General features: G+C 43.9%; 2 protein-coding genes across 2 annotated transcripts in view; one reads left to right on the top strand and one right to left on the bottom strand.

Moving 5' to 3' along the window:
* Nucleotides 1–853, bottom strand: part of EXOSC8 (exosome component 8) — a 41,839-nt gene extending 40,986 nt beyond the window's left edge. The window contains exon 1 of the mRNA XM_040340389.1: nt 664–853. Coding sequence (XP_040196323.1) covers nt 664–680 — 17 coding nt within the window. The 5' untranslated portion in view covers nt 681–853. The remainder of the gene's footprint in view (nt 1–663) is intronic.
* A 3,633-nt stretch (nt 854–4,486) lies between these two features.
* The window catches only part of ALG5 (ALG5 dolichyl-phosphate beta-glucosyltransferase), a 37,413-nt gene continuing 18,200 nt past the window's right edge, over nt 4,487–23,699 (top strand). The window contains exons 1-6 of the mRNA XM_040340391.1: nt 4,487–4,715; nt 10,082–10,253; nt 12,529–12,575; nt 16,852–16,920; nt 19,342–19,434; nt 22,721–22,834. Coding sequence (XP_040196325.1) covers nt 4,647–4,715; nt 10,082–10,253; nt 12,529–12,575; nt 16,852–16,920; nt 19,342–19,434; nt 22,721–22,834 — 564 coding nt within the window. The 5' untranslated portion in view covers nt 4,487–4,646. The remainder of the gene's footprint in view (nt 4,716–10,081; nt 10,254–12,528; nt 12,576–16,851; nt 16,921–19,341; nt 19,435–22,720; nt 22,835–23,699) is intronic.

The following is a 23,699-nucleotide window of genomic DNA, read 5'->3' on the forward strand; positions in this document are numbered from 1 at the left end:
TTCTAATGGTTAGGGGGCGTGACTACGAGTGAAAGGTCACTGATCGCTGCTCCCGATGAGAGGGAGCAGACGATTAGTGACACGTCACCAGGCAGAACAGGGAGATGCCTTGTTGACAAAAGTTTATCCCCCTGTTTGGGCATGGTGACCGCGGCAGGCGTGCGTCCGCTAGGCGGCAGATTCAAAGCAACGTGTGTATATATATATATATATATATATATATACGTTGCTTTGCCTGCCCGTGCCATTCTGCTGACGTATAAGTGCGTGAGGCAGTCGACAAGCGGTTAACAAAAAATAAAAAAACGGTGATCAAATACCACCAAAAGAAAGCTCTATTATTGGGGAAATAATTCATTTGCGTACAATGTTGTATGGCCGCGCAATTGTCATTCAAAGGGTGAGAGAGCTGAAACTTGGCCTGGGCACTGGGGGGGGGGGGTTTAAGTGCCCAGTAAGCAAGTGGTTAATTCCAACCACGGGTCACCCCCAATTCCAAACATGGATGATTTCTCATTCCAAAACACGAGTCCCCCCCATTGCACTAATGGGCGACTCATTCACTCCCAACAAGAAGAGTAGGAGAGGTGACTGTCTCCTCTGTCAGCTCGGACCCCGCACACGAAGTAAATAATGGCGATCTTAGCTCCGTGCCATACTCACTTGAATCCAGCCGCCATCCCTCCACCATGTGCCCGGACAGGCTGGGCTCGGGTAATCTCTGGCGGCGGAGTCCTGAGTTCCGCACTGATAGGAGGAAGTCACACGTGCCTCCTGATCACATGTACACACAGCGCACTCCCCCTGCTGGACACTCGAGGAACAGCGCGCCGCTCACACTACATGTGGTTTGGCTGAGCTGCGGTTTGCTTCTTCCGGTGCTGGATCTCTGCTACGTGTATGAATGAGAGTTCCAGAAAACGTGCATTATTTCCGTGTGCACCATATAGCTTCCACTTCCTCTGATTACAGAAATCTGTCAGGTAATCAGAGGAGACTATTTCTGACCTCCACACCCGAATGATAGATTCTTTGAAGTAGAGCCAAAGGCAAAACCTATTTTTTTTTATTTTGTATAGCCCATCTGTGTCCCATTGGGAGAGATCTCCTTCACTTCCTGTCCCATAGGCACAACAGGAAGTGAGAGGACATCTCTCAAAAGTGAGGGGTGTCCCCATTGGAAGATTTCCCCTCTATTCCTGTTCTGGGATTTTCTTTCACTTTCAATAATAACAGTAAAGAGGACAAATAGAGACGGTGAATCCCCCTAATGCAGTGTTTCTCAATTCCAGTCCTCAGGCCCCCCCAACAGGTCAGGTTTTCAGGATTTCCCTCAGATGAAAAGGATGTGGTGATTACCAAGGCAGTGAAACTGATCAAATCACCTGTGCAAAATAATGGAAATCCTGAAAACCTGACCTGTTGGGGGGGCCTGAGGACTGGAATTGAGAAACACTGCCCTAATGGGACACACAGCAAAAAACCTGACATTCTATCCAAAATTAAGTTTTGTCTTCAGTTCTACTTTCAGGCAGCGAGGGACTTGTCATTTTCTGTAACATTTTAGTTAGTTTTAGGTCTTTACTTAAAGCGGAGGTCCGGCGTTAAAAAATAATAATGATTAAAAGTCAGCAGCTACGAACACTGTAGCTGCTGACTTTTAACAAGGACACTTACCTGTCCAGGGTGCCCACGATGTCGGCAGCCAAAGCCGAGCAATCGCTTAGGTCTCGGCTGCCCCACTGCCATCCTCGGTAAGGGGATTAAGGAAGTGAAGTGTTGCGGCTTCACTTCCTGGTTCCCTACTGCGCATGCGCGAGTCGCACAGCGCTATGTGAATGGGTGGATGTCTCCTGGGACACACACAAGGTCCAAGAAGACACTGCTCCCCATTTCCCAGGAGGCAGCGCGAGGAGAAGACCACCGCTGACAAGGAAGTTACTAGGACGATCTGCCTAGTAACAGCCACTTCTGGTAAGTATATAAAAAAAAAAAATTGTAGCCTTTTTGACTATTTTTATTTTTTTAGGGTGGACCTCCACTTTAAAAAGTATAACAGCCAGGCAGCTAGCATTTTCAGGAGGTCATCAATTGTTGCCACTGTGCCATCAACACAGCCACTGTGCCCATCAATTGTCGCCACTGTCCCGACCACGACACCATCTGCCTGGAGTTTGCATGTTCTCCCTGTGCATGCGTGGGTTTCCTCCGGTTTCCTCCCACACTCCAAAGACATGCTGGTAGGTAAATTGGATCTTGTCCAAATTGGCCCAGTATATATGTGTATATCTGTGTGTCCCTAGCGTGTCACGATCCTATGGGGTAAAATGACCGCACCAGCCAAGCAGACACTGGCTGGAAAAAGCGCCCAGAGGCGATTCAGTTCGCATGAGTTGCGCTATACAAGTCATTCATTCATTCACTGTGCCATCAAACACAGCCACTGTGGCCATTAATTGTCGCCACTGTGCCCATCAATTACTGCCAGTTTTCCCCTGTAAAATACCACCAGTTTGCCCCCGCCCGGCACTTACCTTTCTCGGGTCAGCTATCCTCCTCCACACTCCCTCAATGTCTTCTCCCGCCCTCAATGTCGCTTCAGCCAATCTGGTGACCGGTAGCAGACCCGGTGAACCTGATTGGCTGAGAGGCGTGTCAGTGTTAACCAGGGAACACACACCCTGTGCGTCCTCTGGTTAACCATTTGGAAGCCGATTAGAGCCCACAGGCCGCTGGCTCTGATAGACACTTCCAAAACACACCACCACCAATGTTATTCAGATGGCCAGTGCTCAACAGGGGGCCGGCCACCTGAATAGTGGTCAGTAGCAGCGACAATACATTGATTCATGCAATGCATGAATCTATGTACTGTATTGTTGAGTGACGAGTGCAGGAGAGACTATGGACGCACCGCCACTATGGACGCACCGCCACTGCCGGCGGACATTGTGTCTACCATACCCATCAATCAGCTCCCGCTGGGTCTAATCACGGCAGGAACGAGCCGCACTAGAGCTGTCTTGCCGCCATATATTCACAGTATACGGTGGGCAAGCGGTTAAAGTAGAACTAAGGGCAACCTTATTTTTTCATTTTGGATAGAGAAAGGGAGGGTTGTAACCCCTGTCAGGTTTTTTTTTTTTTTTTGGCATTCTGTGTCCTATTTAGGAAGATTTCCTTTCACTTCCTGTCCCATAACCACAACAGGAAGTGAGAGGAAATCCCTCCAAATGTGATGGAATCCAGGGGCGGGGGTGCCAGAACTATTGTCCCCATTGGATAAATTGTGCTCTATTCCTAGAAATGAATATAACAATAAAAATAATAAATATTCTGGGATCACAGTTTTATCCCTTCATAGCTTTCTACATAACAATGCTGCAACTCTAGAAATTAATAATAATTATGCTGGGCTCTCAGTTCTCTCCATTCAAATCTTTCTATATAACAATGCTGCAACTATAGAAATTAATATAATAATAATAATAATAATAATAATAAATATTCTGGGATCACAGTTTTATCCCTTCACATATTTCTACATAACAATGCTGCAACTATAGAAATTAATAATAATAATTAATAATAATGATAATAATAATAATTATGCTTGGCTCTCAGTTCTATCCAATCAAATCTTTCTATATAACAATGCTGAAATTCTAGAAATTAATATAACAATAATACAGTAATACATAATTAAAGTGGAGTTCCACCCATTTTTTTATGTTTGTCTGTGCTGCATGCTCTAATCTCATAGTGTTCAGAATGGAAATTTTTTATTTAATTTGTTGCTTGTAAATACCTTTATTTTGTAGTCCTTCATTACTTCCTCCTCCTTATTTGCCTAGGCTATTTGCAAGGGTTTCTGGGATAGGCATCATGTTTCCCAGTAGTCCTTGCAAACCTGACTGAAACCCATTACATTGCTTGTGCACTGAGCATGTGCGAGATATGCAAAGCTGAAATCCAGGAAGTCATACAGTCTGGCTTCATGATGCCCACGCTTAAGATGGCCACGGTCTATTTCTAGATTATAAACTATCTAAATGCTGTAACAACCTAACAAAACGGACCTTAGTTTACAGACTAACTTTACTAGAATACATTAAGCTTGTGTATTACAGGGGTATTTATATTTAAAAAGTTAAATTGTGGGTGGAGCTCCCCTTTAATGGCATCACAGTTTTATCTCTTCGTTATTTTCTATATAACAATGCTGCAACTCCAAAAATGAATAATAATAATAATAATAATACATAATAATTATTTTGAAAATATTTGACATCACACTTTGCATTTCCTTTATTTCTATCCTCTTATTTCTTGTGCAATCTCACTTTAATGAAGGTCCACAAAATACAGTAATGTCAATCTGAGCAGTTTCGAACCACTGCTATACCTTCTATGGTCACACGATGGCGCTGCTCAGACTGTGTGAGCGGCGAGCAGAGCTGCAAGGTTCCCTCTTGCCCCCGATTGTGGCGAAGTGAGAGCTGACAGGCTGACTTCCGCATAGGTGTAGGAGTTCTATAGGTTCCGGCAGATGCAGTGGCAGAGTGTGAAGTGTACCGGAAGATTATTGTGTCCGGCTGACAGCTGTCCTCTGTGTGCTGTGGTGGGACAGGGATGGTGTGGACATCATGCTGTACTGCTGTCTCTGTGATCTCCTCCTGCTGCTGGCTGCTCTGGCGGTTGTAGTGCTGCTGCTGGTGAGTAGAGGTGCTGGTAGTGGGGGGCTGCCTGTGTATGTGTATATATATATATATAAATTAGTGTGTTATACACTGTATGTAGGGATGGTGTCCTAGCTCCCCCAACCTCTCCTGATTGCTGAGGACAGTTCTGTTGATTTGTTGTGGATTCCTCCAGCCTGTCTATGGTGACCAGTCATCCATCTTTCCTCTCACTTCCTCATTGGGGACACCATGTACAGCAGATTGTACAATGTAGGCACTGACAGGCTGTAGGGCAAGCACAGTGCTTTATTGATCAGTGTTTCTGTCTTGCAGCACTGGGGTCCCTGATTAAAACTATCTGCCTGGAGTCTGTATGTTCTCCTTGTGCAGGTTTCCTCCAGATATTTCAGTTTCCTCCTACACTCCTAAGATGTGCTGAAAGCTTTATTTATTTTTTCTGGATAGATCAGTGCTTGTATGTGTGCGCAGATTGGCTGGCTGCATACATGTGTTATCATATTCTGCATGCTGAAGCCAAGCAATTAGGGAGGAGACACCTGGCTACCCACGTCAAAAACATTCTATGGAAAAGTGTATCAGACGTAGGGTCCCCCTGTCCCTTTAGGGTGCCGTAGGGTCCCCCTGTCCCTTTAGGGTGCCGTAGGGTCCCCCTGTCCTGTACGGTGCCTGTCCCACAGGGTCTGATTAGGACCTAATGGGTATACAGTACTCATTTGTTATGACATGCTAGTTGTATAGCACTGACCATTTACACGTCACTTTTTGTACAGTACATTCACATCATGATCTGAACTCAAGGACCTTACAATCTAGGGTTCCTATCTCACACATGCATACAGATATTAGGCTAGGTTCACATCTGTGTGCGTCAGGAACGCATGCAAAAGCACTTTTTCTGACACGCAACAAAATGTGCTGCACTTTTTAGCAAATTTGTAGGAGTGCTTTTAAAGTTACTGTAAATGCTCAGTTTTTATTAAAATAATAAATATTTAAAGCAGAGTTCCATCCAAAAATGGAACTTCCATTTTAAGTGGTGGTGACCCCCTGACATGCCACTTTTTTGGAGGCGGTGGCATCTTCTTTTTTAGGAGAATCCAGCTCCCACTTCCTCCTGGGGCTCCGGCACCAGAAGGAAGTTCACCCCCCTTAATCTTCTGGGACACATCACAAGTCACAAAAGATTGCCCGGCCAATCGCAGCGTGGCTCACGCTGTGTGTTCCCGGCTGTGAAGCCACAGCCAGGCGCCCACAGTAGTGATGCTGGTGCTGTGGAGCGGAAGAGGAGCAAGGCTTTGTTCGCCCGCATCACTGGAACCTGGGACAGGTAAGTGTTCGATTATTAAAGGTCAGCAGCTACAATTTTTGTGTAGCTGCTGACCTTTTTTTTCTTTTTTTACTATGTGCAGTTGATTTGCACCGAGTAGCCCTGATCATCTCCTTTTGTGGGTCCCTCACTGGAGCTTGTGGCGCCTTTCCCTGCCGAGTGCATGTATATGTGTGTTCACTCCCAAGCCCTGGTCTGTGTGTCCATTGACATGCAGAGCGTGGCTCGGCTCCCTGCTCACTGGCTGTGATTGACAGCAGCAGGAGACGGTGGCTCTTGCTGCTGTCTCCGAGCTAATGTGGAGAGAGAGAGAGCTGACAGCTGAATGGAGATCGGACTCGGGTAAGTATAACTGCATACGGAAGTTTTTTTTTCTTAAAGTTGATGTAAACCTGATTTATGAAATTTTGACCTAGGCACATATATCTGCAGTGTTTTCTTCTCTCTCCAAAGCACTAAGGCCCCTTTCACACTTGTGCGACTTGGGACTGCAAAGTCGCATGACAAGTCGTTCTCCATGATTTCCAATGAGTACCATTCACATTAAGATGAATAGCCTTCCGTTTGCAGCAGCCCCCCTAACACTTACCTGGGGTCCCTCTCTGTCCAGCGATGTCGATGAGCAGCTCAGATGTCTGAGATTCTCCACCCTGATTGGCTGAGACACAGCAGTAGCGCCATTGGCTGCTGTCAATCTAAGTCAACTAACCAATTGTGAGACGGAGAGGGCGGGGCTCCTTGTCTGCATGGACACAGGGAGCTGTGACTCCGCTTGGTTGCTTCCGTAGCTTGCTGTGGGGGGCACTCAACAGGACAGAGGGGCTGTGATTGGAGGATGGACCAGAGAAGAGCAAGATCCGGGATGCTCTGCAAATCCACTGCAACAGAGCAGGTAAGTATAACATGTTTATTGGAGGGGGAAAAAAAAAAACCAACACTTTACAATCACTTAAAGCGGAGTTCCGGCCACAATTTCACTTTTTAAATATAAATACCCCTGTAATACACAAGCTTAATGTATTCTAGTAAAGTTAGTCTGTAAACTAAGGTCCGTTTTGTTAGGTTGTTACAGCATTTAGACACTTTATAAACTAGAAATTGACTGGGGCCATCTTAAGTGTGGGCATCATGAAGCCAGACTGTATGACTTCCTGGATTTCAGCCTTGCAGATCTCACACATGCTCAGTGCTGCAGAAGCAGTGTAATAGGTTTCAGCACCTGTGCTGTCCAAGTCACATGATTCTTCGATACTGGGGAGTGCACAGACTCCTGGAAAGTTACACTCACTACATTCCCAGGAGTCTGTGCAGTGTAGGTTAGGAAGCTTAAGCACCTAGGTGCAGGAAGAGGGAAGATTAACTATTCTGCCTAGCAACAACACTTTGAAGGCATCTAAAAAAAAAAAAAAAATTCTTAAAGGACTAATGACATTTTTTTTAAAACTACTGATGTAATGTTATATTTATGGGTGGAACTCCACTTTAAAGGGGTTCTAAAGGAAAAATGTTTTTTTCCCTAAATAGCTTCCTTTACCTTAGTGCAGTCCTCCTTCACTTACCTCATCCGTCCATTTTGCTTTTAAATGTCCTTATTTCTTCTGAGAAATCCTCACTTCCTGTTCTTCTGTCTGTAACTCACCACTGTAATGCGAGGCTTTCTCCCTGGTGTGGAGAGGGGGGAGGGGGCGAGCAGGCGTGTCAGGACGGCCACTAACACACAGCTCCTTTCTCTATCTGCAAAGTAGAGAGTGTCCTGACTTGCCTGCTCGCCCCTCCCCCTCAAGAGGCTTTCTCCACACCAGGAAGAAAGCCTCGCATTATGGTAGTGAGTAAGTTACAGAAGAACAGGAAGTAAGGATTTCTCAGAAGAAATAAGGACATTTAAAAGCAAAATGGAAGGATGAGGTAAGTGAAGGAGGACTGCACTATGGTAAAGGAAGTTTTTTAGGGAATTTTTTTTTTTTTTCCTTTACAACCCCTTTAAATGCAGAGAATGTATTAAAGGGCCAGTTCACCTTTACCACAAAACTTCCTATGCAGATAAGAAGCATCTGTACATAAAACAGACTGTACATCTCTGAATAAAGTTGGGTGGAAAAAAAATAAAATAAAAGCCCTTGCTATAGGTATAAGCCATTTATAAACCTTTTTATGAAGCCTGACTGGAATACTGCCAGGACATTGCTAAGTGTGGCCTAGTCGTCACTGCTCACCTCCTCCATCAATGGCACCACCATGCCCCTTCACACACATGCCAAACCTCCTGGTGGCACAGCATTCTTTTCTGCATTTCTCGCACATAGGGCAGCCCTTTGGAAAGAATTAGTTGTCCTACATGCAAGGCACAGGAACTACATAAAATGTACCCAACACTTGCAGTATTGTGGCTTGCAGTATTGTGAAGCAAGCCTTGGGGACAAATTGGAAAGGAGCCAATTACCTACCAAAATGTATTGCATGTGCAAGGAAACTGGAGTACATGGAGGAAACCTATGCAAGTACAGAGAGAATGTGCAAACTCCATGCAGTTATTGGCCTGGTTGGGATTGGAGCTGAGGACCCCAGTGATGCAATGTAGAAGGACTAGCCCCTAAGCCACTGTGCTGCCCAGTATTTAGTGATTGGTGGTCTCTCCAGAAAGTATATGGTGATGATCCAGGACACGGTGGTAGAGCAGTAAAGTGTACCTGTTGGGCACTATTTTGTAGATGTCAGGCAGCCCATCTGTGGAAGTTGCACTTTTTTTTTTTTATTACTGTATTTTATGATAGGCCCGCAGTTACTCTTTAAGGGCCAGATTCTTAAAAGGCTTACGATGGCGCAACGCCATTTGCGCCGTCGTAAGTCCTAATCTGGCCCAGGGTATCTATGCGACTTGATTCTTAGAATCAGTTGCGCATAGATACCCATTAGATCTGACAGGCGTAAGGCTCTTACGCTGTCAGATCTTAAATGCAATTTTTTTTCCCGCCGCTAGGTGTCGGTTTCCCCGTCGTCTATGCAAATTAGCTAGTTACGCGAGATTCCCGAACATACGCGCGGACGACGCAGTGATTTTACGACGTTTACGTAGGTTCGTCGTATGCCATGTTAAGTATGGCGTCGGTTCAGCGTCGGCTTTTTCCGTCGTTTACGTTGTTTTCGTAAGTCGTTCGCGAATACGACTTTACGTCAATGACGCTCACGTCGGCGTCATTGACGCTTTCCGTCGTGAGCTGGAGCATGCGCACTGGGCTATTTTTATGCCCGGCGCATGAGCAGTTCGATCGTCGCGGAGGCGCGCTTAATTTAAATACAAGCCGCCCCCTTTGAATTACACGGCCTTACGCCGGGCCATTTACACTACGCCGCCGCACATTACGGAGCAAGTGGTTGGAGAATACGGCACTTGCTCCAGTAATTTGCGGCGGCGTAGTGTAAATGGCTTGCGCTACGCCGCCGCGGAATATACAAGAATCTGGCCCCAAGTGTCAAATCTTAGTTTTGTTGCATCCACTGGAGTTCTGACTAAGGACTTGGTACACAAGGCTAATTCAGATTAGGAGAATAATTTAGAAAAGCCGGCTGTGAGAGAATGACGCTTTTACAGTTTTGAAGAAGGTGACTGAGAGACAACTTACTATAGCAAAGTCTCTTACGCTGAGTCCCGAAGGCACATTGGTTGACGCATTTAAAATGATGATTCTGAGGCGTGCAAGGGCTCACGCTTTGACATTACTAGTAGGGGTGTAGTCATACCTTCATCAGTCCTATATTTAAAAAAATAAGAAAAATAGAACAAAGAATGGCTAACACTTGACAGACTTGTTCTGCGGGACACAAAGCTGTAAAGGGGTGAATACAGGGTGGGGCCAGCTATTTATTATCTTTAAATGGCTACGGTCTAATTTTTGTCCCGCATCAAATCCCATGAAGGCAGGTGCGTGAGATCGACAGTCCGCTGTAGAATGGCACATTCGCTCCACACAATGGATAACTGAAGTGGCACATTACTAAACCAAGCTCTGGCATTGAAGGACAGTATAACATGTGACTATTCTTTCTTTCCCAGGTTGCACTTGTAGCACATGTAACTGCCACGAAAATGCCAAATCTGCACCGACATGACGCAGAAAAGTTCTACATCGGAAACAAAGGAGAAAAAGAACCTTTTCCCGGCATCCATGACCCTCCGGAGAAAGACTTGTCTGTGGTTGTTCCTGCATATAATGAAGAAACTCGGTGTAAGTGGCATGAAATCCTAAACATGACAGAGAAACTCATCCTATCCTTTAAAATATACAGTAAAACCTTGGATTGCGAGCATATTTCGTTCCAGAAACTTGCTTGTAATCCAAAGCACTTGTATATCAAAGCGAATTTCCATGTAAGAAATAATAGAAAATTTAAGATTCATTCCACAAATATGTATAGTTCTTCAGTTTATAGGTTGTGTAACCATAAAATGTCCATCCACAAATGGAAGCCTCCACAAGGAGATTAGAAGCAGGAGCTACAGAGTATAAAAGAGAAGAGAGGAGCCTCTAAGTGTAGCAATATGGTTACATTTAATGAAGGTACAACATTTAGCAACTCGCATTGGCTGATGATTAAAACTACTTGGTATGCAAGCATCCAGGGTAAAGCTGTCCACATAGACTGTCCTCCGCACCACCGGCTCTCACCGCTGTCAGTCTGCAATCATGACCGGGAAAACTACCCCGCAATAGAGCGATCTGAAAGTGAGCCCAATCTAAATTAAAGGAATGTGCCACAGCTCAGTGGTCCAGATATCGGTCCTGCGCCTTTTTTTTTTTTGACTGAGCACAGCAATTCAATGTGTATAGCCTCTTGGTGCACTGCGGTGTGGCACACTGAACACAAGCGCATTTCTGAGGTCAGGCACTGATGTTGGATGAGAAGACCATAGTCTCCACTCTAATTCATCCCAAAGGTGTTCTATCAGGTTGGGGGTCAGGACTCTGTCGCAACAATATTACCAAAAGTATTGGGCCACCCCTCCAAATCATTTGGCGGAGGGGAGATTATGGTGTGGAGTTGTTTTTCAGGGGTTGGGCCCTTAGTTCTAGTAAAGGGAACTCTTAAGGTGTCAGCATACCAAGACATTTTCATGCTCCAAACTTTGTGGGAACAGTTTGGGGATGACCCCTTCCTGTTCCAACATGACTGCACAAAACAAGGTTCATAAAGACATTGATGAGTGAGTTTGGGGTGGAGGAACTTGACTGCACAGAGTCCTGAGCTCAAAACGATGGCACAGCTTAGGGATGAATTAGAGCGGAGACTGCGAGCCAGGCCTTCTCATCCAACATCAGTGCCTGACCTCACAAATGCATTTCTGGAAGAATGGTCAAACTCTCCCATAGACACACTCCTAAACCTTGTGGACAGCCTTCCCACAAGAGTTTAAGCTGTTATAACTGCCAAGGGTGGGCCAACTCAATATTGAACCTTACAGACTAAAGCTGGATAAACATAACATTTTTCTTTAGATTTTTTTCTTTTAGATTTACCAAAACCATACAATATGAGGTCAAACTGTAACACTTTCAATTTGTATGCAATCAGGCAGGCCCTTGCACTACATATGTGTAAATAAATGATTAGCGCTGAAGTACAAACCTACATATAAATAATGCTGACACCATGTGTCGTATTGCTGATGGAACTAGCAAGCAATATAATACCCTGCACTACATAGTTGAAGGCAATTTATTAAGAAAATTGTATAATGTATGGCCAGCCTAAAACTGTAGCACTCAGTATCTGGTGCAACTGTGCATGGTACCCAATCAGCTTTGAGGGTTTTAGCCTGGGTTCACACTGTATCCAACTTGAAAGTCGAACCCCCGTGCAAATTTGGCACAACTTGCGTAACAGAATTTAATGCAAGTCGTACAAAAGTTGGACCAAAAGTAGTGCAGGAACCTTTTTCTTAGTCGGGGCGACTCAAGTCGCAGTGATTAGAACGGTTTCATTGCACACAATGGGGTCTGACTTCTGATGCGACAAGTGCTCTAAAGTCGAAGCGATTATGGCATCAGTGTGAACTGGGCCTAAGCCTAGGTTCACATCAACCCGACAATGCATTCCAACTTTGGGGGCGAATTGACAGACATCTGTGCGGGTTCCTGCATAGATGTCTATTGGAATTGCACCCGAATTTGCCAAAAGTAGTGCAGGAACTGCTGCTGCACCACCGCAAAGTCGGCAACGCATCGATTTGGACGGTGCTATTGCCAGCAATAGTCTCCGACTTGACATGTCAAATCGCGTGCCAAATCATACCAACGTGAACCTAGGCTACTTGTCAAAGCTTGAACAAGCTGAAGCTGGTTACTATGCACATCTGCACCAGATTCTGAGTGCTCCAGTTTTAGTAAATCTCCCCCGTTGTGTTGTGTGAAGCCTATAGTAATACTTGAGAGAGATATAATATACTCCCATTGTGCGGAGAAACTTTTTTTTTTATGTAAATTGTTTATTTCTTTCTTTCAGTACCTATTATGATGGATGAGGCACTGGAATATCTTGAAAAGAGACAGGCATGTATTTTTTTTTTTTTTTTTCATGATGTTTAGCAATGACGCTTACACCAATAAAACGGATCTTCATTTTTTTTTTCCCCCAGTTCTCTCTTTACTCTCACCTGCTAATCCTGTAAATAACACACTTCCAGTCCCTTCATGTCTACATTCATTTGTCCACTGTATCTAATGGAGGAAAACACGAATCTCACACAGGCCAGACTTCAAGCCCTGTACACACGGCCGGGAATCCCGTCAGGGGAAAACTTTTTTATTTTTTATTTATTTTTTTCCCTGGCAAGCTTGCCTTGCAAAGCCGTGTGTACAGACGGGCACTCAAAAGAACCGCCGCTCTTTTGTATGGCAAAAACGCGGTGACGTCATCGACTCGTCACATTCGATTCCGTCACCGCCATCTTGTTACACCCCACACTAATATTGTATGCTACCACGCATGCGTCGAAGTGTTATCGAGCGTGCGCGGTTTCGTTACCCTGCAGGTAAGCATACAGATGACCGGTTTTCTCGGCAGGAAACACTCTGCCGGGAATGCTGATGGGAGAATAGAGAGTAGGGTTCTCTATTTTCCCGTCGGGATTCCCGGCCAAATGCTCTCCTGGCAGTTTTCCTGACGGGAAAACCGGTCATGTGTACGAGGCTTTAAACATTTCTGCTTGTATTCATCTCCATCCCATAGTGGTTTGATGGGACTAGTAGCTTTACACAAAAAAAGATGAGGATGTTTGGTCTGTCTTTTCATTATACAGAAAGTGAGATAAACAGGCATTTTTCTGTACTTCTTCTGAAAATCTTCTTGGCATAGAAAAGAAAACAAATGCAGTCACCACATTTAGGACTTGTAAACTGCAGTATATTAAATGTTTATTTTTAGGTTCAGATGAAAAGTAAAGCTGAACTCTGGGCAAATGGCTCCCTCTAATCCGAAGTTTAATTATATTTTAAAAAGGTTTTTAAATATATAATGCTCCTAGTATAGTTACCTAAAAGCTGGTTTTATATTGAGTACCTATTATGTCCTGTATAGCAGGACTGAGAGAGGGAGAGTGATCTGGCTGTGTCTAATAAAGCAAGTAAATCTGGTAAATACCAAGTAAGCATACCAAAGTGCAGCGTGCATAAAATTAAATGCAGGAAATGTGAACCAAAAATGTAATAACCGCACACAAACAAACATTATAAGACATGAAGTAGTTCATAAGAGGAATTTTCAACTTTAGAAGCAAGGTAAACCGAAGGAAGTCCCGATAGTCAGCTTCCCTCATAAGTGATACCCTTTACTCGCATGCAAGACTTACCAGATACAATGCGACCCTCAATTTTTATTTTTATTGATTATTGGCTGCAGTCCCCCTGTAAGAATGCAATAGCTTGGTGTGGAGATTGCAGCACTAACATCAGATGTTAGTATGGCGATCTGTTAGTTTTTTTTCCTACCCGCTGGGTTGAATGGAACAGAACCTTTCTGTGTGTACTCAGCGTAAGTGACTTGTAGCCGAGGGGCAGCATAAAGGCCAGACAACTAGCATTCCAGACTGAGCAATGGCAGCCTCCAAATTTCCCTTAGGAAAGATTTACTTTACATATTAAATGAGAGACACACCCACACACATATTGAACATGTCCCCAATTTTCTACGTAAATATATTTCTAAAGCTGCTATTGACATGAAATTTTTCATCACATGTCGGTAACAACCCATGCGATCCATACATAGAAAGGAACCAAAACAAATACATTCAGCAATTAAGTTATGTGTGATAAATGGCATGACACAGGGAAAAAGTATTTAACACATAAAGTAAGGGAGGTTCATAAAGGCATGGAAAGCCAAGACGCCAACTGAAATCTATCAGTAATTAGGAAGCAATCCTGCCCCTTGTCAGTGCAAATTAATATCATCTGGTTCAGTGTCAACCGATGGCCTATAAAAAAAGGTGTCTCGTTACCAAGGTGTCACACAAACATCTCATGATGGGTAAAAGCAGAGCGTTCTCTCAAGACCTTTGTAACTTTATTGTTGCAAAACATACTGATGGCATTGGTTACAGAAGAATTTTCTAAAATGTGGAATGTTTCAGTGAGCACTATTGGGGCCATAACCTGGAAGTGTAAAGATCATAATTTCGCCATAAACCAGCCACAACCAGATGCTTCTCAAAATATTTCTGACAGAGGGGCGAAAATAATTATCAGAAGAGTCATCCAGGAGCCAATGACCACTTGTTGAGAGCTTCAGAAAGACCTGGGATTAGCGGGTACAATTGTTTCAAATAAAACAATAAGTAATGCATTCACCCACCATGGCCTGTATACACGCTCACCACGCAAGACTCCATTGCTAAAGAAAAAGCATGTTGAAGCTCATTTCAAGTTTGCTGCACAACATTTAGACAAGCCTGTGAAATACTGGGAGAATATAGTCTGGTCAGATGAGACCAAGCTTGAACTCTTTGGATGCCATAATACACACCATGTCTGGAGGTCACATGGCACTGCACATCACCCCAGAAACACCCCCATGCCAACAGTGAAGTTTTGAGGTGGGAACATCATGGTGTGGGGCTGTTTTTCAGCATTCAGTACTGGCAAACTTCATGTCACTGAAGAAAGGATGAATGGAAAAATGTACCAAGACATTCTTGATAAATCTGCTGCCATCTACCAGGATGATGAAGATGAAACGAGGGTGGACATTCCAGCAAGACAATGACCCCAAACACAAAGCCAAGTAAACTCTCAATTGGTTTGAAAGAATAAAAATGAAAGCTGATAATGTCCCAGCCAATCACTTGAATCGAATCCAATAGAAAATCAATGCAAATAACTAAAGATCAGAATTCATAGAAGAGGCCCACGGACCTTCAAGATTTGTAGAATGTTTGTGTGGAAAAATGGGCCAAAGTCATGCCTGAGCAATGCATGTGACTAGTTTCTCCATACAGGAGGCGTCTTAAAGCTCTCATTACTAACAAAGAATTGTACCAAGTTTTAACCACTTGACAACCGGCCCATTGCCAAAATACGTCCTGTGTTTAAAGATGGATATCTCGGTAACGGCAGCAGCTGCTGCCACAACCGAGGTATCGATCTTTAGTGCCAACGGTCCTGTAAACGATAACGGCGGTCTCCGCGGCGGATTCGCCGCAAGATCGCCGTGGCGGGAGAGGGGCCCCCTCTCCCGCGCCCTCCGCCGCTTACCGGAGCCGTCGGTAGTGGCGGAGGAGATCGGGACCGTTCGGCTGCTGACTGGGGACGAGACTGAAGGAAAAATCTCCTTCACCCGTCCCCATAGCTCTGCTGGGCGGAAGTGACGTCAAAACGTCCGTCCCGCCCAGCCTCTTAAAGGCTTTTTTTTGCATTTTAATCTAAATATGAGATGTGAGGTCTTTTTGACCCCAGATCTCATATTTAAGGGGATCTGTCATGCTTTTTTCTATTACAAGGGATGTTTACATTCCTTATAATAGGAATAAAAGTGATCAATTTTTTTTTTATTTTTTTTATTTCAGTGTAAAAAATAAATAAAAATAAATAAGAAAACAAAAATTTTTTTTTAAAAACGCCCCGTCCCGACGAGCTCGCCCACAGAAGCGAACGCATACGCGAGTAGCGCCCGCATATGAAAACGGTGTTCAAACCACACAAGTGAGGTATCGCCGCGATCGTTAGAGCGAGAGAAATAATTCTAGCCCTAGACCTACTCTGTCACTCAAAAAATGCAACCTGTAGAATTTTTTAAACGTCGCCTATCGAGATTTTTAAGGGTAAAAGTTTGACGCCATTCCACGAGCAGGCGCAATTTTTAACCGTGTCATGTTGGGTATCATTTTACTTGGCGTAATATTATCTTTCACGATATATAAAAAAATTGGGCAAAAATTATTGTCTTATTTTTTAATTCAAAAAAGTGATTTTTTCCCAAAAAAAAGTGCGCTTGTAAGACCGCTGCGCAAATACGGTGTGACAAAGTATTGCAATGACTGCCATTTTATTCCCTAGGATGTCTGCTAAAAAAAAAATATATAATGTTTGGGGGTTCTGATTAATTTTCTAGCAAAAAAAATTGTGATTTTTTTACATGAAGGAGAGAAGTGCCAAAATTGGGCTGGTGGTTAAGTACATTTTAGTTGGCATGTTCAATACTTTTCCGTGTGTGTGTGTGTGTGTGTGTGTGTGTGTGTGTGTGTGTATTTTATATATATTAAAAATGTATCTCTTCCTACAAATTACATTTTTTTTTTTATTTTTTTTTTTTGTTTGTTTTTTGTTACAGAAGAAACGTCCGTCTTTCAAATATGAGGTCATCGTTGTAGATGATGGAAGTTCTGATAAAACGACACAGGTAACTAAAAAAATAATAGACAATTGCAGAGCTCTTCTTATGCTTGGATTGTAAAGTGAAAAATGTATGGGTTTATACACCGTAACATGTGTCTGTGTATTTGCAACATTTCATAGTTTAAATATTCTGAAAATGATGCAAAGAACTGTCATTGGAATAAAGTCCACCAGTCATTTTATGTAGGTATGTAAAACAAGCAACCTATATGAAAGCAGCTCATCCTCATCTGTCTGTTTTTAGCAGACAGGATTGGATGCCAGGCGGGTCGCTTGTCCAGTGACATTGGCCGCTCCATAGAGAGCAATAGATGGTCCAATCGGGTCCACCTGAAAAACTGACAGACCCAATTTGGTTTGCTAGTGTGAAAGGGGCCTTACTGTGCTGATCGGTTGCTTGATTACTGTTCCCGAAACCAGTCCTATAAATTGTAATCAAGAACTGATGGGCAGATTGCAGGGAGCTACACAAGTGGCCAGCATTTATTTTTGTTTGTTTTTTATCCTGTACAATATAAAACTTTTCCTTATCCTGTACAATATAAAACTTTTCCTGTCTGAAGTACCAAGCATGCTTTCATGCATTCCTCCGCACCCATCTCTTCTGAGGGCCCAGGGAATGGATACCAAGCGCCCAGAGGCGATTCAGTTTGCATGTGTTGCGCTATATATACGTTTTTCACTCGCTCACTCCATGAGTATGCATGACTTCCCTCTCCACTCTGCTACTTCTCAGATTTTTTTTTTTTTTTTTTTCCCCACATGCTCCCTTTCCCTGCTGTCACCTCTTTTATCACTTCTCGGCCTTTTCTCTAGGATTAAGTGTAGTATCTGTTCTTATCAGTTACCAAGTGGTGGCGCAGTGTTGCTGTCCTTGATCCACGGAGGTGGGTTAGGGGTTGCGGTGATTATACAAACCCACTTAGTGTTTTGGTTACCAAGACGGTTCGTATCGGGGAGAGCAGAAACCAGACTGCTCGATGAACTGAGGGCCATTAATAGGTCTTCTTTAGAGAAAGCAGGAAGGCTTGCCTCCTGATGGGGACGAAGAGGCACTGGCTCTGGCCGACGGGTCAGGTGCCTGGCCTTCTGGACCAGATTATGTGTGGTTCCTGTCTTCAACAGTCATGAGGGAAAGAACTCTGACCCACTTTTGCCAGTTTACAGAGTCGGTTAGCACTTCCCAAATGTAATTAGGTAGGAGCGATGGTGGTGGAGCCTTTTTTTTTTTTTTTTTTTTCTTCTGGGTCTCTCACAAAGCTCCGATGCCTTCCTGGTGAGGATGGGGCTGCACTGGTCTGGGCTCAGGGGTTGAAAGAAGCCATTGGTGTATGTGCCCCTGGAGTGGCAGTCCAGGGGTGCCATAGTCTCACAGTGATGCAGATCACTTGACTTATGGCACCAAGTCACTGCACTTTGCACCTGTCTCTAGGGCTGAGCCTTTTGGCTAAGACCAGAGGAATTTTTTTATTCCTGGCCAAAGGGCCGGCCATTGCTTTGCACAATTGTCACTTTTGCTTCCTTTCTTCTCTCCCCCCCCCCCCCCCCCCCCCCTCGGGCAGTCCTCAGGCATGCCCTGAAAGTCTTGAGAGGGGGTGGACATGGCCTTCTGGCTATTTTCGCCCTCTCTCATGGGGTCTCCCTTTGTGGAAGCCCCCCCTAGAACTTGGGTGGGTCTGTTTCAGCAGACCCTCCAAAGAATGGGGTCTGTCTGGTTTCGGCCAGATGGCCCAAGTGTAAGTACCCCAGTCCCCGTCTGGAGCCCTGGGAGATCAGGGCAAGTTCCTTCTACTTCAGAGGACTATGTGTACACCCATTGTACGTTTTGTGTATCATTCTTTGTGTGTACACTTTTTTTGGCACCGGGTGGAGTTTTTGGAGTGTGTTCACACACCGTGGACTTTAAAAATAAAATTGCTCTTCCATCCATTCTGTTCTCTCTGGAACAAATACCGTAACTTTTTGATGTAGTTGTCGTTATAGTTTTATTTGCTCCTTGCTAATTTTACAGAAACTGAGTAACTGATACTTGTGATCCCATTTGGTATAAAATGCTTACATTTACAGCAATTTGCAATGATTGGTTCTTCTCAGTTATAAGGGCCCTGGTCTGCCCTCTGAGGTTGCCCAAAGCGGCTGACCTTCACCTGATCGTAAATTGGCCATTTTATATTCTAATGTGACTGGCACCAAAATACTTACCTTTTTTGTACTGAGCTACGTGCTCATAGTAGGAACTCACAAAATATTTTATTATACGTAGCCGTGATTAACAAATCTTACTGCGTCTCATTAAAACTTCTAATTGGTTTGGATGCCCGGGGCAGGTTTACACCTTTTTACTATAAGTACCTGTCTGAATGGAAGTTTAAAAATGTATTTTGGGTAAACTCTCCAGGACTGTTTTCCTTTGTTTTTCATTCAGGTTGCCTTGAACTACTCGAAAAAGTATGGAAGTGAAAAGGTTCGGGTGCTCACACTAGTAAAGAATCGTGGCAAAGGTGGAGCTGTGCGGATGGTGAGCAAATCCTAACTTTGTTCTTTACTTTTTAAAGCGAAGCCCTCCAGTAGCAAGCTATCCCTGCTGATGGGACTTCTGGGTTCGGGGACTGTGGATGCTTGAATGGCTGAGCCACGACGACACCGCTCCCACACATGCATGCGGTAGCCACGGCCGCAGAGCTCTGAAGAGACGGCATGAGTATGCTGTCTCTTCAGAGCGCATGCACTGGTGACGTCTCTGGCTGCATCCTGTGTGTATCTCCTAAACACCACAAGTTTAGGAGATGCACACTGTACCTGCAGGTAAGCTGTATTGGGTAGGTACAAGTTCAAAAGTTGGGTTTTTAACCACTTTAACAAAGAGTTCTAATTCTCAGGTATATTATCCCATACCACCTAATAAGATTTCACTATGCTGATAGATTCTGAGTGGTTACATAGTACAATTGTGGCAATATTTTGTCTAGTATGTTTTCCTATGATCACCAGCTCCATCTAGTGGCCATAATGTGCCACTTTTCCCAATCAGGAAAATACCACATTCTGGCAACTAGATGAAGCTGAATATCAGAAGAAATCAAATTGGACAAATCCTAGGCAAAATTCATTATGGCTGGGTGAATGCTTTGACATTCCTCCAGTGATAGTATTGTTATGGTGTTTTGGGGGAGATGAACCCCTGCCCAGGGGTGTGTGCTGTGCTGGAATATGTTGCACCCTAAATACATACAGGTGTTACATGTTCTAAAGGTGAACTTGGCCTTTTTAAGGGGCGGGGGGCTTTCATTAAAAAGTATACAAAGCTCCTACTGTATATACTATAACAGGGATCAACATTTCAAGTCCTGAGCCACTAGCCAGGCCTTAAGAGTTACTCGCCACCAGTTGCCCCACCCAACACCTCCCCTGCCCCACCCCTAAGTCCGCCCCTAAACACGACCTTGTAAATTATCTCATGAAATTACACTGTTAAATATTTTAAACAGAATTGGGTTCCAAAAATAAATATTAACACAAGTAACACAAATCATATCAGTACCCATCTGTGCAGCCTTACTGTGCCCCATCAATGCAGCCTTACAGTGACCCCCCCCCACCCCCACAAAGATGATTTTTGACATATTTTTTGCCGACTTTTGGGGCAGGTAGCGCATGCACAGCTCTTGGTGCAGACCGACATGGTTTCAGCCCATTCAAATGAAAGGGCTGAAATCGCACAGAACCTGGAAGGCATGTGAATCGCAAAGGAACGCAGAGCGTGTTCCTGAGTCTTGGAGCCCATTGCTGAACAAAAGGTCAAGAACTTGGCTTCACTAACTTGCACCACGGGGGGGGGGTGGCATCACTGACACCTGGAGCAATTGCTGGTTATTTACTAGGGTACTGATTCATATTTTCTGTGTGTGTGTGTGTGTGTGTGTGTGTGTGTGTGTGTGTGTGTATTCCTTTTTTTTAAGAAATATTCTTGGGTAATCCCGCAAGTTTTGCTTGTCTGTCAACCAACTACAAGTTTTCAGCAAGGGATAATAACTTGGTTTACAAATAAAACTATAATTGTGCATTTACATTTTCGGTTAAATCTGTTTGGGTACTCATTGTCTGCAGGGAAGAAACAAACACAGCCAGCCATTCCACATACTGTTTTCAGATTGTACTGCAATAACAGACTTGACCAGTAGGTGGCACTGTAGTAAAATTTGAAGGGATTAAGACGATTTCCCACTTTTGAGGAATCGCAAACTGAGGGGCTTCCACCTCCCCTAGAAAATCCCTTTATGGCAGCGAGCAGAGTCAGGAAAGTTGTGAGACAGTGGTATCCCGTATCGGTGTTCATCCAGAATTGAAGTTTGCAAGTTGTTAATACACTTTGGCAGGACTTGACAAATTTGCTGTGAATCTAGGAGCCAAACCTCAGTACCCTATATTTGTCTATAGATGGTCCTTTAAAAGCCCTGTATAGGTCCATCAGTTTAGTATGGAGGAGGTCGGTGCTAGAATTATTGCTCTGATTCTGCTGTGCGCAGGGAATGTAATGTGTACCACAATCAACGTTTTAATGCGCAATCACTCCAAAAATACTTATTTTTTTTTTTTTCCCTCCCATTTTGTGTGTGTGTGTGTGTGTGTGTGTGGTGACGACAGGTTCTCTTTAGGTAGACATGCAGGGTATAAAACACCCTGCTGGTCTCCCCATGAGCTCGACTGAATGTAATGCAGTGCAGACCACACTACATTGTTTCCCGGGGAAACTATAAACGGGGACCCGGAAGTGATGTCATTCACGAGTTACATTAGAACAATGATCCTTACATTTGAATCCTGGGAGAATAGACCCTCGGTTGCCAGTCGGACTTCTTTTTTTTTTTTTTTTTCTCCCACTTGTATCAGTCCAAGTGTTCTCTGCATGCTTTTGTCAGAAATATGAAGACCATTGACACCTGTAGCTTTCAGTAGGAGTATTATGTCCTACAACCCTAACATAATGTTTTAGCTACACAGATGGAGAACATTCTGAAAAGTAGCACAAGAGGCAAACGCAAAGCAGAGAAGAAAATTGGAGCTTTGAAATGCCAACCCCCAGCAGCCTCAGAGTCTGGTAGAGAGAACCAGTAAAGCACCTTTTCAGTTTTTTCACCAGGGTTTTGAAGTTCGCAGGGGGTTCAAATGCTGCTTAAAGTCACACTAAAGGTTCACTTTATATATATATTATATATATATATATATATATATATATATATATATATATATATATATATATATATATATATATATATATATATATGTGTATGTGACCCCATCGTCCTCTTCTGGGGTCCCACAGTGGCTCCTCACCACAAGAGCTAACACCCTCTGGGAAGCTCTCTCCCAAGGGGCGTGCTCCTGTGCCATACACTCGGCGTCATTGGATTTGATTGATAGAAGCGGGAGCCAAATCGCTGCGCTGCTATTCTATCCAATGAAGAGCCTATCAGGCATGGGGGAGAACGAGGCAGGATTGCGCCCTTGAAAATTCAGGGCTCAGGTAAGTAAAACTTGGGGGGGCCAGACACTGCAAGGTGTGGATGCATTAAGGTGAAAAACACGAAGGTTTACAACCCCTTTTAAGGCTATTCCTTCCTAATTCCTTAATTACCCTAAGTATCTAAAATCCAGCTAGTCACATGACAAGTAGGGTCCGTCATCCTTTACAGGAACAGAGCTCACAACATATATAATCGGTATGTGGTGTGTAAGCATCCTACTTCTTCCTTCCCCTTTTAAAAATAAATAAATAAATGTAATTTTGTTTTATATCTTTTTAGGGAATTCTGGTGTCACGAGGCAGGACTGTGTTAATGGCCGATGCTGATGGTGCCACCAAATTTGAAGACCTACAAAGTGTTGAAAATGGGCTTGAGAGTCTAAAACCCTGGCCAGTGAGTGTTATTTTATTGTTTTGGCATGGAAGATCTTTTAGGTAGCACTAAGGCCGGACTGTTTGAATCTTGGCTGGTTCAGCTGGTTGAATCTTGGCTGGTTCAGCTGGTAGCAATAATCACTGTGTTCTCCTGGCTGAGACGGCTTTCCCCCCCCAGGAGAACATAATGGCTCCAAAGGGGGGATTCCCCATCAACATAGTCAGTGTTGATGGGGCAATCCCACCTGTGGAGCCATTGTGCATGAATCAAAAAGTGATTGTCATTCCTGCAACCCAGGTCGCTTAGTCTATGGCCAGCTTTAAAGCAAACCCTCCCCTTTTTTATTTTATTTTGGATAGATTAAAGGATATGTTCACTTTTGAAAAATAGATGCACATATAATTTTTTATTTTTTTTGCAGGTTTTTGTTGTTTTTCATTGCAGGAGCCTGTAAAGCATTGCACCTGCGATCAGCAGATCACTAATGCAATGCAGATCTGTCAATGTATCGGCTTGCTCGTACCTCCTACACGAAAGCCAATAGATTATGACTGGAAACTACCTCAATGCTCACAGCGCCATGGTAGTTCATTGAAAACTACAAGCCCACAGGTGCAAAGGCTGCCAGAGCTTGTAGTTTTCCATTTACAGAGGACTGAACGAGTGACGGGCCAGGTCTGCTGCCACACATATTGAATTGTGATAGCAGACAGAAGGAGAAGATTCCTGGTCTCCTGTCACAGCGGGGGGTGGGGGGCTTGGGGTCCAGTGCATTCAAAACCATGTTACACCCTGAATATGGGTGTAACATGTTATGAAAGTTGAACTTCTCCTTTACGTTCTTTAATAGCATAACCCCTGTTGGTTTATTTTTGCAATGTGT

This window comes from Rana temporaria, chromosome 2, assembly GCF_905171775.1.
Source record: "Rana temporaria chromosome 2, aRanTem1.1, whole genome shotgun sequence".
NCBI lineage: Eukaryota > Metazoa > Chordata > Amphibia > Anura > Ranidae > Rana > Rana temporaria.